The sequence below is a fragment of the Zophobas morio genome, unplaced genomic scaffold, assembly GCF_036711695.1.
Source record: "Zophobas morio isolate AGI-343-1 ecotype UQ-CSIRO unplaced genomic scaffold, CSIRO_AGI_Zmor_V1 ptg000008l, whole genome shotgun sequence".
Taxonomy (NCBI): Eukaryota; Metazoa; Arthropoda; class Insecta; order Coleoptera; family Tenebrionidae; genus Zophobas; species Zophobas morio.
In genome coordinates, this window is record NW_026972113.1 from 9,921,256 (window position 1) to 9,936,157 (window position 14,902).

General features: G+C 33.5%; 2 protein-coding genes across 2 annotated transcripts; one reads left to right on the forward strand and one right to left on the reverse strand.

The window, feature by feature from the left end:
- Positions 1–4,331: 4,331 nt before the first annotated feature.
- Positions 4,332–5,880, forward strand: LOC135124803 (very-long-chain (3R)-3-hydroxyacyl-CoA dehydratase-like). Its single transcript, XM_064050019.1, has 5 exons — positions 4,332–4,567; positions 4,616–4,732; positions 4,782–5,007; positions 5,061–5,406; positions 5,464–5,880. Exons 1-5 carry the CDS (start codon positions 4,487–4,489, stop codon positions 5,807–5,809), a joined length of 1,116 nt encoding a protein of 371 aa, XP_063906089.1. The 5' UTR covers positions 4,332–4,486; the 3' UTR covers positions 5,810–5,880.
- A 1,312-nt stretch (positions 5,881–7,192) lies between these two features.
- On the reverse strand, positions 7,193–7,773 carry LOC135124834 (uncharacterized). The gene is made up of 3 exons (XM_064050058.1): positions 7,655–7,773; positions 7,412–7,591; positions 7,193–7,370 (listed from the first exon to the last, which is right to left on the reverse strand). Exons 1-3 carry the CDS (start codon positions 7,771–7,773, stop codon positions 7,193–7,195), a joined length of 477 nt encoding a protein of 158 aa, XP_063906128.1.
- Positions 7,774–14,902: the final 7,129 nt, after the last annotated feature.

Here is a 14,902-nt window from a genome sequence, read left to right on the forward strand (position 1 = left end):
CTGTTGACTTACTTTTGAAGTCTTCAAAGTGTCACCAAAATTGTTAAATTTTGACGTATTTTACAATGCTGCTTTTCTGAATTAAAAAAAAATAATTCCAGATAAATTTTGTTAAAAAAAAGTTTTAAGAGTTTCATTGTATCATTTTAGAAATTTTCACCATTCCATTATTAAATTACTTTTAATTTTAAAAATTTGAAAATTTCGTAACACAATATCGGAGATTTTCTTTCTTCAGTTTTTCGATTTTTCTGATTATTGATTTTTATTGTTTCAATTTTTCGTTTTTCAATCTTTCGATTTTTCAGTTTCGCGTTTTTAATTTTTCGATTTTTCGGTGGTTCAAGTTGGAATTTTTCAAGTGTTCGATTTAAAATATTCCAAATTTTCAGTTTTTCAATTAATCGATTTGGAATTCTTCATTCAAATGTTCAATTTTTCGATATTCTTGACTTCAGAATTTTCCAATTTTTCGATTTTTCTCCTCAATTTTTCAATTTCTCGTTTTTTAATTTTTACATTTTCCAGTTTTTTGATTTGCAATGTGTGTTTCGAGGTCTCAATTTAAGAAGTTTTTTAATTGTTTGTCTTTTCCCTTTTTCAGTTTCTCGTTTATTCAAATTTTCATCCTTTGAATGTATCAGTTTTTCGATTTTAAAATTTTTCCACTTTTCATTTTTCCAGTTTCTCTACTTTTTAGTTTAGTTTTTAAATTTTCCAGTTTTTGGGTTTTCAATTATCCGATTTTCCGATTACTTTAAATTTCAATATTTTGTTTTTTCGATTTTGTACTTTTTCGATTTTTCCGAATTTTCTTATTTCTCGGATTTTTTTCTTTCGATTGTTTGGATTACTTGGATTTTTTTGTTTTTTGGATTCCTCGAGTTTCTTATGTTTTTGGATTTCTTCGTTTTATTTGTTTTTTTTTTCATTTTCGGATATTTTGGATTTTTTACCTTTCCGGATATTTTTTTTATTTTGGATATTTCGGATTTTTTGATTTTTTTTAAATTTCCTTTTAATTGCCTGGATTTCTTGTTTTTTTGAATTTTTCAAATTTTTCGGATTCATTTTGTAATTTTTTTGGATTAATTTGCTTGGATTTTTTAGAATTTCCGACTTTTTGATTTCAAATTATTAGATCTCTCGAATTTCTGGGCATTTTTTGGATTTTGCGGATATTTTGGATTATTTTTTTTTTATTTTTAGGGTTTGTTTGAATTTTTTTGGATATTTTAAATTTTTTGCATTTTTTGGATTTCCTGGATTTATTGTTTTATTATTTCGATTTTCCTAATTTTCCGGAATCGAGAAATCGAAAAATTTAACAGTCGCAAAATAGAAAAATGGGACAAAAAATGAGGAATCGAAAATTGAGAAATCAAAAAAATTAAAATATCGAAAAGTTGAACAATCGAAAATCTCAAAAATCGAAAAATTGAAGAATTAAAAAATCGAAATGTTGAAAAACTAAAAAATCGATTGATCGAGTAGAAAATTTAAAAATTAAAACATCGAAAAACTGAAAAATTCAGAGAATGAAAAATACTCAAAATTGAAATGTTGAAAATTGAGAAATCGAAAACTTGAAATTTCCAGAAATTTGAAAAGCAAAAAGCCGAAAAATTTCAAAAATCGAAAAATCGAGATGTCAAGAAACCGAAACATCAAAAAACCGTGAAAATTGAAAAATGTAAATTTAAAAAATCGAAAAATTGTAAAAAACAAAAATTGAAGACGGAAAATTGAAACGTCGACACATCGAAACAACAAAAAATTGAAAAACTGTAAAATCAAAAGTTAAAAAAAATGGAAAATCAAAAAGTGAAACATCGAGTAATCAAAACATCAAAAGATCGAGAGATGGAAAAGTCTAGCAGAAAACTCGAAAAATCGAAAAATCGAAAGTGTCACAAAAATTGTTAAGTTTTGACATATTTTTACAATGCTGCATTTCTAAAATAAAAAAAAATAATTCCAGATAGATTTTGTTTAAAAAAAAGTTTTAAGAGTTTCATTTTATCATTTTAGAAATTTTCACCATTCCATTATTAAATTACTTTTAATTTTAAAAACTTGAAAATTTCGTAATATAATATCGGAGATTTTGAAAAAATTTCAAGGCAAAAAATCCTATTTTTTATTAACAAATCGAGGAAAAAATATTGCTTAAACTTCCAGAAAACTGTTCAATCATTCATTTTTTCAGTTTTTCGATTTTTGTGATTATTACTTTTATTATTGTTTCAATTTTTCGTTTTTCAAACTTTCGCGATTTTAACTTTTCGATTTTTCGGTGGTTCGAGTTGGAATTTTTCAAGTGTTCGATTTAAAATATTCCAAATTTTCAATTTTTTAATTAATCGATTTGGAATTCTTCATTCAAATGTTCAATTTTTCGATATTTTTGACTTCAGAATTTTTCAGTTTTTCGATTTTTCTCTTCAATTTTTCAATTTCTCGTTTTTAATTTTTACATTTTCCAGTTTTTTGATTTGCAATGTGTTTCGAGGTCTCAATTTAATAAGTTTTTAAATTTTTTGTCTTTTCCCTTTTTCAGTTTCTCGTTTATTCAAATTTTCATCCTTTGAATGTATCAGTTTTTCGATTTTAGAGTTTTTCAATTTTTCATTTTTTCAGTTTCTCGACTTTTTAGTTTAGTTTTTAAATTTTGCAGTTTTTGGGTTTTCAATTATCCGATTTTCCGGTTACTTTAAATTTCAATATTTTGTTTTTTCGATTTTGTACTTTTTGGATTTTTCCGAATTTTCTTATTTCTCGGATTTTTTTTTCTTTCGAATATTTTGAATTACTTGGGTTTTTTTGTTCTTTGGATTTCTCGAGTTTCTTAGGTTTTTGGATTTCTTCGTTTTATTTGGTTTTTTTTCATTTTCGGATATTTTGGATTTTTTAGCTTTTCGCATGTTTTTTTTTTATTTTGGATATTTCGGATTTTTTAATTTTCTTTTAATTGCCTGGATTTCTTGTTTTTTGAATTTTTCAAATTTTTCGGATTTATTTTGTAATTTTTTTGGATTAATTTGTTTGGATTTTTTAGAATTTTCGACTTTTTGATTTCAAATTATTGGAGCTCTTGAGAATCTTGGGTTTTTGTACCTCTTGAATTTTTTTTATTTTCTGGATTTAACAAATTATTGGATCTCTTGCGTTTCTGGGAATTTTTTGGATTTTGCAGATATTTTGGATTTTTTTTTTTAAATTTTGAGGGTTTGTTTAAATTTTTTGGATATTTTAAATTCTTTGGATTTTTTGGATTTCCTGGATTTATTTTTTATTATTTGAATTTTCCTAATTTTCCGGATTTATTTTTAAGATAGTTTTTGGATTTTTTCATTTTCGTTACATTTTCAAAGTTTCTTTGAATTTTATAATTTTTCGTTTGTTCAATGTTTCGAATTTTCAGTTTTTCATTTTTCAAATCCTCGATTTTCCAATTTTTGATGTTTCTCGGTTTTAGTTTTTTCGTTTTTCAGTTTATTCATTATTCAATTTTTTATTTTTTGAATTTATCAGTTTTTCGATTTTAGAATTTTCGATTTTTTAATTTTTCATTTTTCCAATAAATGCTAGATTTTCCAGTTTTCCCATTTTTTAGTTTTTCAATTTTTACTATTTCAATTTTTCTGTATCTTACTTTTGGAGTCTTCAAAATGTAAGAAAAATTTTTAAATTTTGAGGTATTTTTTCCAGTAATTCCAGATTAATTTTGTTAAAAAAAAACGTATTTATAAGAGTTTAATTTTGTCATTTTACACATTATTAAATGCCGATATTCTCACAATTTTTAGAGTCTATTATTAAATTACTTTTAATTTCAACGACTTATTGAAAAAACATTTGACTTACCATGAATAAAAAAATCATCACAATTGAGATAGGGTGGGTGGGCGGGACTTAAATTTTGCTTAACACGGATTCTAAATTACAAATACATAGACTATGCAGTTCTATAAAATTTAAGAAACATTTGTTCTACAAAATTATAATATAACGTCATCATTTTTTAAGAAGCCATAAACGAAACACTTTTATTAACGATTTACCATGCTTACAATAATCTTAAGTCCTTTTTTATCGATCAAATAAAACCCTCACTTATTAGATTTGCTTATACAAGGTCACTCAAAAAAATCAGTCAATTTATATTATTAAATAAATCAAGAATTGCAAAAATGAATACTTGGAAATATTGCAGACGTTTTAAAGTTATTGTAAGTATGGTAAAAGTTTTTTTATGAAATTATTTATGTAGGCAACCAATAATACGATATCGTCCACCATCTGTCAATACTTTACAGGAATCTGTAAAAATCGTCAAACGTCAACCAACAACATAACCACTTTTTGCTGTTGTTTATTACAAAAACCATGTTTTTAATGAGGTGTTTATATTAAGTGATTACAAAATAGTGATAATGTAACTACCAGTTTGCAACGTAAGCGTTATCGGCACTCCAACCTCAAAATGTCCGTTCTAAGCCCCTTCGTATTTTGGGCCCAAAACGAGACCAACATATTTTTAAAAGTAGATTTAAAAGACGTTAAGGTGAGTGCAGCCCCCATAACCTTCACGATAATCAAAACCGCCTTCCAGCAACCGAATATTAACCTAGAAACACGTAAGCTGCAATTCCAGTCACAGGGAGTGGGGGCTAGAGGCTTAAACGACTATGCTTTCGAAATAGATTTTCACTCAGACGTAGATGTTAAGGTGAAACGCCTTTTTTTCGTTAGTTATCATAATAACGAGGGGATTGCAGAAAAGCGTGCACAAAATCACTGATAATAGGGTAGACTTCAATATAACGAAAAATGAGAAGGGGTGGTGGCCTAGGTTGCTAACACAGACCCAGAAACCCTTCTGGTTGAAAATCGACCATGACAGGTTCCAGTCGGAGGATATGGACGACGACGTGGCCGACGTCATGCAGGACTACCCAAACTTGTATGAGAAGTTACAGAAGGAGGAGTTCGGATATCGGAAAGGTGGCTATTTCAAATTCAACTAAACTCTTTTTGAACACTCTTTTTTGTTGCAGAAGACTTCAAAAAAGTCTACTTGTCGTTGTACAATTTGTTTATGTATGTGGGTTTCATGTACGTGGTTTGCGTTTTGTGCGTCAGGTATTTAAGAGACGGCTCGGACTCCTTCCCGGGGACTTACGCCGCAGTGGGGCCCGCTATGTGTTTCCTACACTTAATCCAGGCTCTGGAGATCCTGCACCCCCTTTTTGGCTACGTGAAAGGGGGGATGTTAATGCCCTCGATACAAATCGGGGGGCGCTTATTCGTACTTGTTATGATGTTGGAGTTCGAGCCTAGGCTCCAAGTCATGCCCGTGGTGTTTTATTTGTTCATGACGTGGTCCGCCGTTGAGATAATCAGGTACAAAATAATTTTTTTAAATCTGGTGTCATTTTTTATTTATTTATTTTTTTGTAGATATCCATATTATATGTCTCAATTATTCAAAAAAGAGAACGGTTTGCTGACCTGGCTCCGGTACACGGCGTGGATTTTTTGCTACCCGATTGGGTTTGTCTGTGAGGGGGTGATCATTTTTAGGAATATGATTTTCATGGAGCAGGATAACTCGTGGGCGCTGACGCTGCAGACGCCGATTGAGCTAACCTTAAGGTTTTCGGCGGTTTTGCGCATTTACTTGTTGATTGGTATCATTCCGACGATGTATCTCATGATGTCGCATATGTATAGGGCACGGAAGCAGAAAATCGGGCCGATTTCGGTGAGGAGGCCCAAAGCTAGGGTCTTTAAGAAGGAAAAATAGTCAATTTTGCACATAATCAAACTGTTATTGGTGGAAGTTTTCACAATAAAAAGTCTTAGAGGTGGCGCTTTCATGATTTTTTTTTATTAAACGAATCTGCTGGTGGGATTTTGTTTCGATAACGATAAAATATCGGTACCGATAAAATGTGGTGTTCTTTTTCTTGCGCATCTGCAATTTATATTTTCGTCCTTGTTATTTATCGCTTCGTATCGCATTGGTAGAAACAAAATCCCACTTGCTAAGAGATAAGACTGACTTTGGCAGATGACACCCTTTAAGAAAATAAACTTAGCCCCGCCCACCCACCCGTTTTCTCATTTTTTTCTTACGAAATAAGAAATAAATCTTAAGGTTAGTTCTTGCAACTACGATTAACGGTTTTTTTACAGTCTTATTTCTATCAGTTACCACGCCCACTTTAAGGAACATATAATAAACCCCGCCCACCCGCCCGCCTCCATTTCGGTCATTGATTTTATCTGCTCCGAATGAAAAATGGATCTTATACAGAAATAAAATTTGTCGCTAAAATGAGAAGAGGGTGGGTGGGCGGGGCTAGTACTTGTTAAGATAAGTCTGACTGGCAAGTCACATACCTCTAAGAAAACAGAGGGTGGGTGGGTGGGGCTAATACTTGCAACGAAAATACTGAACAATATTAAGGGTAGTAACTGGAATGAAATGAGTGAGGGTGGGCGGGGCTATTGCTTGTCTATAAGACTCGCTATGAAAAAGTTAAACTTAGCCCCGTCCACCCACCCGTTCTCTCATTTATTTTTCCTTCGAAATAAGAAATAAATTTTATAACAAATAATACAACAAAAAGTCATGCTTAGCGGTTTTTTACGGCCTAGTTTCACCACTCCCAGTTTACAGAAGAACATATAACTAAGCTCGCCCACCCACCCGCCTCCATTTCGGTCATTAATTTTATCTGAATGAAAAGTGGATCTTATAGAGAAAAAAAAATCAAATGAGAAGAGGGTGGGTGGGCGGGGCTAGTACTTGTTAAGATAGACTGATTTTGGCAAGTCACACCTCAAAAAAAAATAGAGGGTGGGTGGGTGGGGCTAGTACTTGCAACGATAAGACTGAACAATATTAAGACTAGTAACTGAAATGAAACGGAGGAGGGTGGGCGGGGCTATTGCTAGCCTATAAAAGATTCTCTAGAAAAGGTTAAATTTAGCCCTGCCCACCCGCCCGTTCTCCCATTTATTTTTCTTTTGAAAAAAGAAATAAATCTTGTAACAATAGTACAACAAAAAAAGTTAGGATTAGAAATTTTGAGATTTTTAAAAAGTTGTCTAAAAATCCGCAAACAATTCTAGGACGTAGATTCCGACGTGCTTATTCGAAAAATATACGGATCACGTTTTTTTATTCTTTCTCCTTTTGTTCTTTTTTTCGCTCCTCTCTTATCCACTTTTCTCGTGCCCGTTCTGCTCTTCCCCCGTTACTCCTCTTTTTCCCTTCTTTTTGATTCGTCTTTTTTCCTCTAATTTTTCGTTCTTTCCTTTCCTTCTCTCTCTTTGCCAATACTTCTTTTTGCTTCTCTCTTCGCCCTATTTACTCTCTTTCTATCCTTTCTCTCTATACCTCGCTGTGTGCCGTTGCCTCAATTTTTTCTCTCTATATTTTTTGGCTTCCTTTCCTACTTTTCCTCCTCTTTCTTTCTCCACCGGCTTTCTCCTTTTTCCACCTCTCTTTTCCCCTATTTTCGTCCTTTCTCTTCTGTTTTTTTTCACTCTTCTCTTATTCACTTCTCTCGTGTCCGTTCTGCTTTTCCCTGTTACTCCTGTTTTCCCCTTTTTTTGATTCCTTCACTCTCTTTGCCAATACTTCTTGCGTTTCCTCCTATTACTCGTCCCTGCCTCATTCTTATTTGCTCTTTCTGTTCCTTCTTCTGTAGCTTTCATCTCTCGCTCTTGTTCTCTTCTCTTTCCCTCTATTCCTCCCATCTTTTCCCGCTTTTATGGTTATTTTCCTTTATCTTTGTTTCTCCTCCTGTTACTTGCCTCTTTTCCCTACTTTAACACTTTCTTTTAGCGCCTTCATATAAGTCTTGACGCTTGTATGTGTGGCGTTCTCTCAATTCGTCTCCCCACTTTTTTCCGTTTTCTCCATCGCTATATTATTTTCTGACACTTTCCCACTTTTACTCCTCTTCCCTCACTCTTTCCTTCCTCATTTCTCCCTCTATACTCCCCCAGCTTTCTCTTTTCTTCATCTCTCTCTTTGTCTCTTCTTTTCAATTTTTTCTTTTGTTCTCTTATTCACTCTTCTTTTTCTCTCCCTGGCCATTCTCTGTATTTCCTCCCATTACTTCCGTTTTACCGTCCTCTTTCTTTCCGCTTTCTTCCATCCTCTTTTTCTCTATCTTTGCCAATTCTTCGTTATCTTCTTGTTACTCCTCACTTCCCCCTTCTTATTTTCTCTTTCTGTTCCCGTTTCCTGTTTTTTGTTCGATCTCTTTGTCTCTCCTCCTTCTACTCTTCTCTTACCCCTACTGAGTCTTTTTTCTACCCCTTTCATTCTATACCTCTCTACCATTCTCTATGTACAGTTATGTCAATTTCTCTCCCATACCCCCACCTCTTGTCTAGTTTTCCCACCTCTCTATATTTTCTGGCTCTCTCTTTCACACTCTTTCTCCTCTTCCCCCTCTTTTCCATTTACATTCTCTCGTCTTTTCCACGATTGTTCGTTATTTTTCCTTTTGTTTTCTTTTTCCATTCTTTATTTCCATCTTTCCTTCTCTCTCTTTGCCAATTCCTCCTGTTACTCTTCCCTTCGCCCTATGATTTTCTCTTTCTGCCTTGTTTTCTCTACGTTTTATCTTTCTTTCTCTTTCTACTTTTTCCGGCCATCTTTTCCGCTTTCACTGGTTCTTTTCCCTTCTCTCTGTTTCTTCCCCTGTTACTCCTTTCTTTGTGCTACGTCTTTTTGCCCCTTTCTCTGTATACCTCTATTTTTCTCTATCTGCCCTTCTCTTGACTTCTATGCCGCACCCCCACCATCTTTTGTCCCTGTTTTCTCTTATAAGGTTTGTCTGTGAGGGGGTGATTATTTTTAGGAATATGATTTTCATGGAGCAGACGCCGATTGAGCTAACTTTAAGGTTTTCGGCGGTTTTGCGCATTTATTTGTTGATTGGTATCATTCCGACGATGTATCTCATGATGTCGCATATGTATAGGGCACGGAAGCAGAAAATTGGGCCGATTTCGGTGAGGAGGCCCAAAGCTAGGGTCGTTAAGAAGCAAAAATAGTCAATTTTGCACATAATCAAACTGTTATTGGTGGAAGTTTTCACAATAAAAAGTCTTAGAGGTGGCGCTTTGATGATTTTTTTTTATTAAACGAATCTGGTGGGATTTTGTTTCGTTAACGATAAAATATCGGTACCGATAAAATGTGTTCTTTTTCTTTCGCATCTGAAATTTATATTTTCGTCCTTGTCATTTATCGCTTCGTATCGTATTGGCAGAAACAAAATCCCACTTGCTAAGAGATAAGACTGACTTTGGCAGATGACACCCTTTAAGAAAATAAACTTAGCCCCGGCCACCCACCCGTTTTCTCATTTTTTTTTTTACGAAATAAGAATTAAATCTTAAGGTAAATTATCTAACAAAAAAATTACTGTTAGAACTTTTTTGTTTTAATAACAACCCCACTTCCATTCTGCAGAGGAATATATAACTAACCCCGCCCACCCACCCCGTCTCCATTTATGTGATTAATTTTATGTGGCCTTATTGCAAGTGGATCCCATACTGAACGGAAATAAAGTTAGTCCTTAGAATGAGAATAGCGTGGGTGAGTGGGCTGGGTTAGTATTTGCTAAGAAAAGACTGACTTTGGCAGATGACACCCTTTAAGAAAATAAACTTAGCCCCGCCCACCCACCCGTTTTTTCATTTTTTTCTTACGAAATAAGAAATAAATCTTAAGGTTAGTTCTTGCAACTACGAATAACGGTTTTTTTACAGTCTTATTTCTATCAGTTACCACTCCCACTTTAAGGAACATATAATAAACCCCGCCCACCCGCCCGCCTCCATTTCGGTCATTGATTTTATCTGCTCCGAATGAAAAATGGATCTTATACAGAAATAAAATTTGTCGCTAAAATAAGAAGAGGGAGGGTGGGCGGGGCTAGTACTTGTTAAGATAAGACTGACTGGCAAGTCACATACCTCTAAGAAAACAGAGGGTGGGTGGGTGGGGCTAGTACTTGCAACGAAAATACTGAACAATATTAAGGGTAGTAACTGGAATGAAATGAGTGAGGGTGGGCGGGGCTGTTGCTTGTCTATAAGACTCGCTAGGAAAAAGTTAAACTTAGCCCCGCCCACCCACCCGTTCTCTCATTTATTTTTCCTTCGAAATAAGAGATAAATTTTATAACAAATAATACAACAAAAAGTCATGATTAGCGTTTTTTTACGGCCTAGTTTCACCACTCCCACTTTACAGAAGAACATATAACTAAGCCCGCCCACCCACCCGCCTCCATTTCGGTCATTAATTTTATCTGAATGAAAAGTGGATCTTATAGAGAAAAAAAAAATAAAATGAGAAGAGGGTGGGTGGGCGGGGCTAGTACTTGTTAAGATAGACTGATTTTGGCAAGTCACATACCTCAAAAAAAAAATAGAGGGTGGGCGGGTGGGTCTAGTACGGAAGCGTAGAATGGTCAGGTGGATTTTTTTTTGGAAAAAACTTGACATGTCGAGAGAAAACTCGACATGTCGAGAAAAAACTCGACATGTCGAGAAAAACTCGATATGTCGAGATTAAACTCGACATGTTGAAAAAAAACACGACATGTCGAGAAAAAACTCGACATGTCGAGTTTAAACTTAACATGTCGAGTTTAATCTCGACATTTAGACTTTTTACTTCCCGAGCGTAAGTGAAGGAAGTATTGTAATCGAGTCTGTCGACCGACCCTCTACTTTTACGTTTTCTCGACCTTCAACAACCCCTACAGTACGAAGAAATAGGTCTCCTGTGTCCGTCTGTCTATCTGTCCGTCCGTCTGTCTGCCATCCCGTATTTTTATTACACAGATAATCTTAGAAAGTACTGGGCCGATTGTTGTCAAATTTTGTATTTATATTAGGAATATCATAGATGGTAAAACGCTAACCAAAATTAATTTAATCATCCCCACCAATAAATGTGATGACGTCACTTAAAAAAAATGCAAATAGTAAATGGGTTCTAAATCGTAAAAAATAACATAGTCCTACACATGTAGTTTATAACTCCGAATTGAGTTTTTGCCCGAAAAGTCCAGATTTTTAGAAAAAAAAAATCAAAATTATGAAACAAGATATTGCAATTTAATCTGGAATCTGCAAAGCTGAGTGCTTTGAAATTTTGCAGATGGTTTACAGTTATGATAAGCATGATAAATTTTTGATTAAAATATGTTTACTTTTCCGTTCCAAAAAATTGGTCTAAAGAGTTTAGACAGTACTTCCCTCGCTGTCGGAAACTTGACGACTGCATGCCTATTGTGTTTTTTTTCTCATTACATTTTTGTAGTGGGAATTTAAAAAAAAAATTGCGATGACGTCATCAACATTTTTGCAAGGACACGTATGTCAGTTGGGATAGATGTAGTGTAATACTAAGAATAAGATTATTGTATTCCCAAATTTTCAGGAAAATGAATTGGGTCGTTTTGAATATTGATTTGTAATAATCAATAAAATAACGAAACAATTTACTCACGTATACGGCGCCGGCGTATACTAGGAGAGGTAACTGAAAATCGTTTATGTATAAGCATTCTTAATTTAAGACGACAAGCGTAACATAGCATACGTGTGAGAGTCAAACAGAGAAACTGTAAATATACATTTGTTCTAGAAATGTCAGTATAAAAACATAAAGGGTTTCTAATCTTTGACCGGGGAACTAGAAATTTGAATAATTTTAGTCATCTGTTTTGAGGCGATAAATTCATTCAAATCAAACAAATGTCTCCGTGACATTCTTCCGATGTATAAAAGATTAACATTTTTAATTCTACGCATGTTGCTCAGATAGCTTTATTCCCGTTGATAATATGCTGTAAATATGTTTTTTGCACTTATGACCTTTTTTGATAACTGCGGCATTCACCAGCATGCGGGAGGTCGAACTTCTCGCACACGTGCTTTTTTCTTTCGTTGCCATGGTAACCTTAAAATAGTCCGGAAATGTCAAAATGCCAGTGTTTACGCCGCTGTCAACGTCATTGATTATAAATAACTCACAATTAATCTTTTTGGTTTAAACGTTTATTCGTTGCAAAAAATTTTGTACCAAACACGTTCGTGAAGCCTGCTTCCTGCATTTCCGTAACCGTCCATGCAGGAAGCAGGCTGTCCCGAACTAGTTGTGTAAATTACTATTACTAATATGTCCGTACTTGTGCAGAGACGGTTTATACCACAGAGCACCTAACTTTTATTGTTATACGGATATGCTTGTGATGCTGGACCAAGTTAAGGGACCCCTTCTGGCCTAAATGTAATAAAATAAAATGTATTTGTTTTTAGTTTGGTTATTACAAAAATACGATTCCATCTTTGACTGATCGTTTGTTGACACAAGATCCTGCAGTCACGGATTTTTTTTGTTGAAATTTGTCTTACGTAATTTAATATTTTTATACATATAACTAGCTGACCCCGTGAACTTCGTTTCACCTACAACTTAATTTTGAATCTGCAAACCGAATGCTTTGAAATCTTGCAGATGTTTTAAACATCTGATAAGCATAATAAATTTGTATTGAAAATAATACTTACTTCCTCCAAAAAATTGATGACGTCAGCCCAAAATTTTGCCAAATGAATCCTTTTTAAAATATCCAAAATAGGATGAGACTATACTTGTGATTTATCATTCCATTCATATTTTTTAGTTTTGCTTATAGGGGGTGTCTCAAAAAAAATTAATCACTGAGTCAGTTTATTTTATTGATTGAATCAAGAATTGCAAAACTAAATTTTTAAATTTATTGCAGACGTTTTGAAGTTACTGTTTGACATGGTACGTTTTCAATCAAAATATATCTGTTTATCAAGCCCAAAAACTTGATGACGTCATCTCAAGATTTTGCCGAATAAATCCTATCTAAAATGTGCAAAATATTATCAGTATATTTTCGTAAATTTATCATTGCATTCATATTTTTTAGATTTGCTTTTACAGTGACAAAAAATGTATGGATCAGTCAATTTATTTTAGAAATAACTCAAGAGTTGCAGAAATGACATAATTAATATAATTCAAAATGTTTATAGTATATTAAGTATTGAGAACGGTAAGGGGTGTTTACTGGTCGAAGGCAAAAGTTTGGAGACGGAGCGAAGCGACGTCTCCAATTTGTCTGAGACCAGTAAACCCCCTTAACGTTCGTGATGCTTATACTATTTTTTGTACGACCATCAAAAGATTTGCGTCTTTTTATCAAATTCATAAATTGAAAGAATTTATATCAAACATCAACAAGGTCGTTTTTTAATTTAAAATTTGTTACTATGGTTTCGATTAATATAAACAACAATTTTAAAAATCAGTTTCCATCTATGGTTTCCATTTTGACCGCTGTCGATTTAGGTTTGATCTGGCTTGATGTCGAGTTAATTTTCATTCCGCGACTTTTAGTGAGAGATTTATTTGCTTAAAATATCAATCATGAGTGATTCTGAAAGCGAAAATGTCGAAGTCGAACACGCACGGAATTTAAAATAAAAAAATCTTGAATGCAGGATTACTTACCGTTCAGCTGAACAGTAAGTAATTTACTTACCGTTCGCCTCTTATTAGTTGTTAGTCGTAGCAACCCGTAAACTGAACTTACTGCTATGGAAACCTGTACGGTAAATGATCGTACAAAAAATATGATAACTATTAATATGTGATAATTAAACCGAAAACCATTTTCCTAAGAATACGAGGTTAGCAAAAACAAATTAGTTTGTTTAAACATTGTTAAATTAACCCCGAACATGTACAATTTCTCAGCGAAAATATGAAAAATAATTTTTGCAATCTCATCGTGACGTACGATGACGCCACTGTCACGTGAGCCACCTGATAAAACGTCACATTTTTCGGTCCTCTGCGTTTAGTTTTGATTTCGGTTTGGTGGCAGCAACATCCGTTTTGGCTTAAAAGTAGGGCTCTTTCCACGAATTTCTAATTTATATATTTAAATATTAGTGAAAATGTGTTGTATTAGTACTGTGAACACGAACGAAAATGGATATTTTTTCGAAAAGGACCGAAAACAGGGTAAGTTCGAGTTCAGTTTTAATTTATCGGATTCCGTGATTCGTTCACTCGACAATATTTAAATTTTGGGAAAATTTTCAAAACGATTGAAATCGGTTGATCAAAACTATACATTTTCACGACATAAATAAATAAATTTTAAACATAATTAATACCATTTATAATGTTTAAATATGATAAGCATCAATGTATGATAATTAAACCGAAACCCGTTGTCCTACAAGCCTGAAATTATTAAAAACAAATCAATTTGTTTAAACAATGTTAAATTATCCCCGAAAATGTGCATTTTCCCGGCCAAAATATGAAAAATAAATTTTGCAATCTCATCGTGACGTACGATGACGTCAATGTCACCTGAGCTACTTGTATAAAGGTCACGTGTTTCGGTCCTTTGTGTTCAGTTTTAATTTCTGTTTGATGGCGGCAAGATCGTCGCTTCATTTCGGCGTAAAAGTGGAGCGTTTTAGCGAATTTCTAGTTTATTATTAATACATATTGCGGAAAATATGTTGTGTTAGTGCTGTGAACACGAACGAAAATGGATATTTTTCCGAAAAGGACCGAAAACAGGGTAAGTACGACTTCAGTTTTAATTTATCGGATTCCGTGATTCGTTTAGTCGACAATGTTTACATTTTGGATAAATTTTCGAAACGATTGAAGTTGGAGGGTCAAAGCTATACATTTTCGCGATATAATTAAATAAAATTTAAACATAATTAATACAATTCATAATGTTCAAATATGATAACTATCAATATATGATAATTAAACCGAAATCCG

Bases quoted from the DNA above. Each gene is read 5' to 3' on its own strand.
- LOC135124803 (XM_064050019.1), top strand. From the start codon at position 4,487: ATGTCCGTTCTAAGCCCCTTCGTATTTTGGGCCCAAAACGAGACCAAC. The intron at 4,733-4,781 runs GTGAAACGCCTT...AGGGGATTGCAG, and splicing joins ACTCAGACGTAGATGTTAAG to AAAAGCGTGCACAAAATCAC. The intron at 5,407-5,463 runs GTACAAAATAAT...ATTTTTTTGTAG, and splicing joins TCCGCCGTTGAGATAATCAG to ATATCCATATTATATGTCTC.
- LOC135124834 (XM_064050058.1), bottom strand. From the start codon at position 7,773: ATGGGAGGAATAGAGGGAAAGAGAAGAGAACAAGAGCGAGAGATGAAA. The intron at 7,592-7,654 runs GTATTGGCAAAG...AGGGAAAAGCAG, and splicing joins AATAGGAGGAAACGCAAGAA to AACGGACACGAGAGAAGTGA. The intron at 7,371-7,411 runs GTATAGAGAGAA...AATAGGGCGAAG, and splicing joins AGGCAACGGCACACAGCGAG to AGAGAAGCAAAAAGAAGTAT.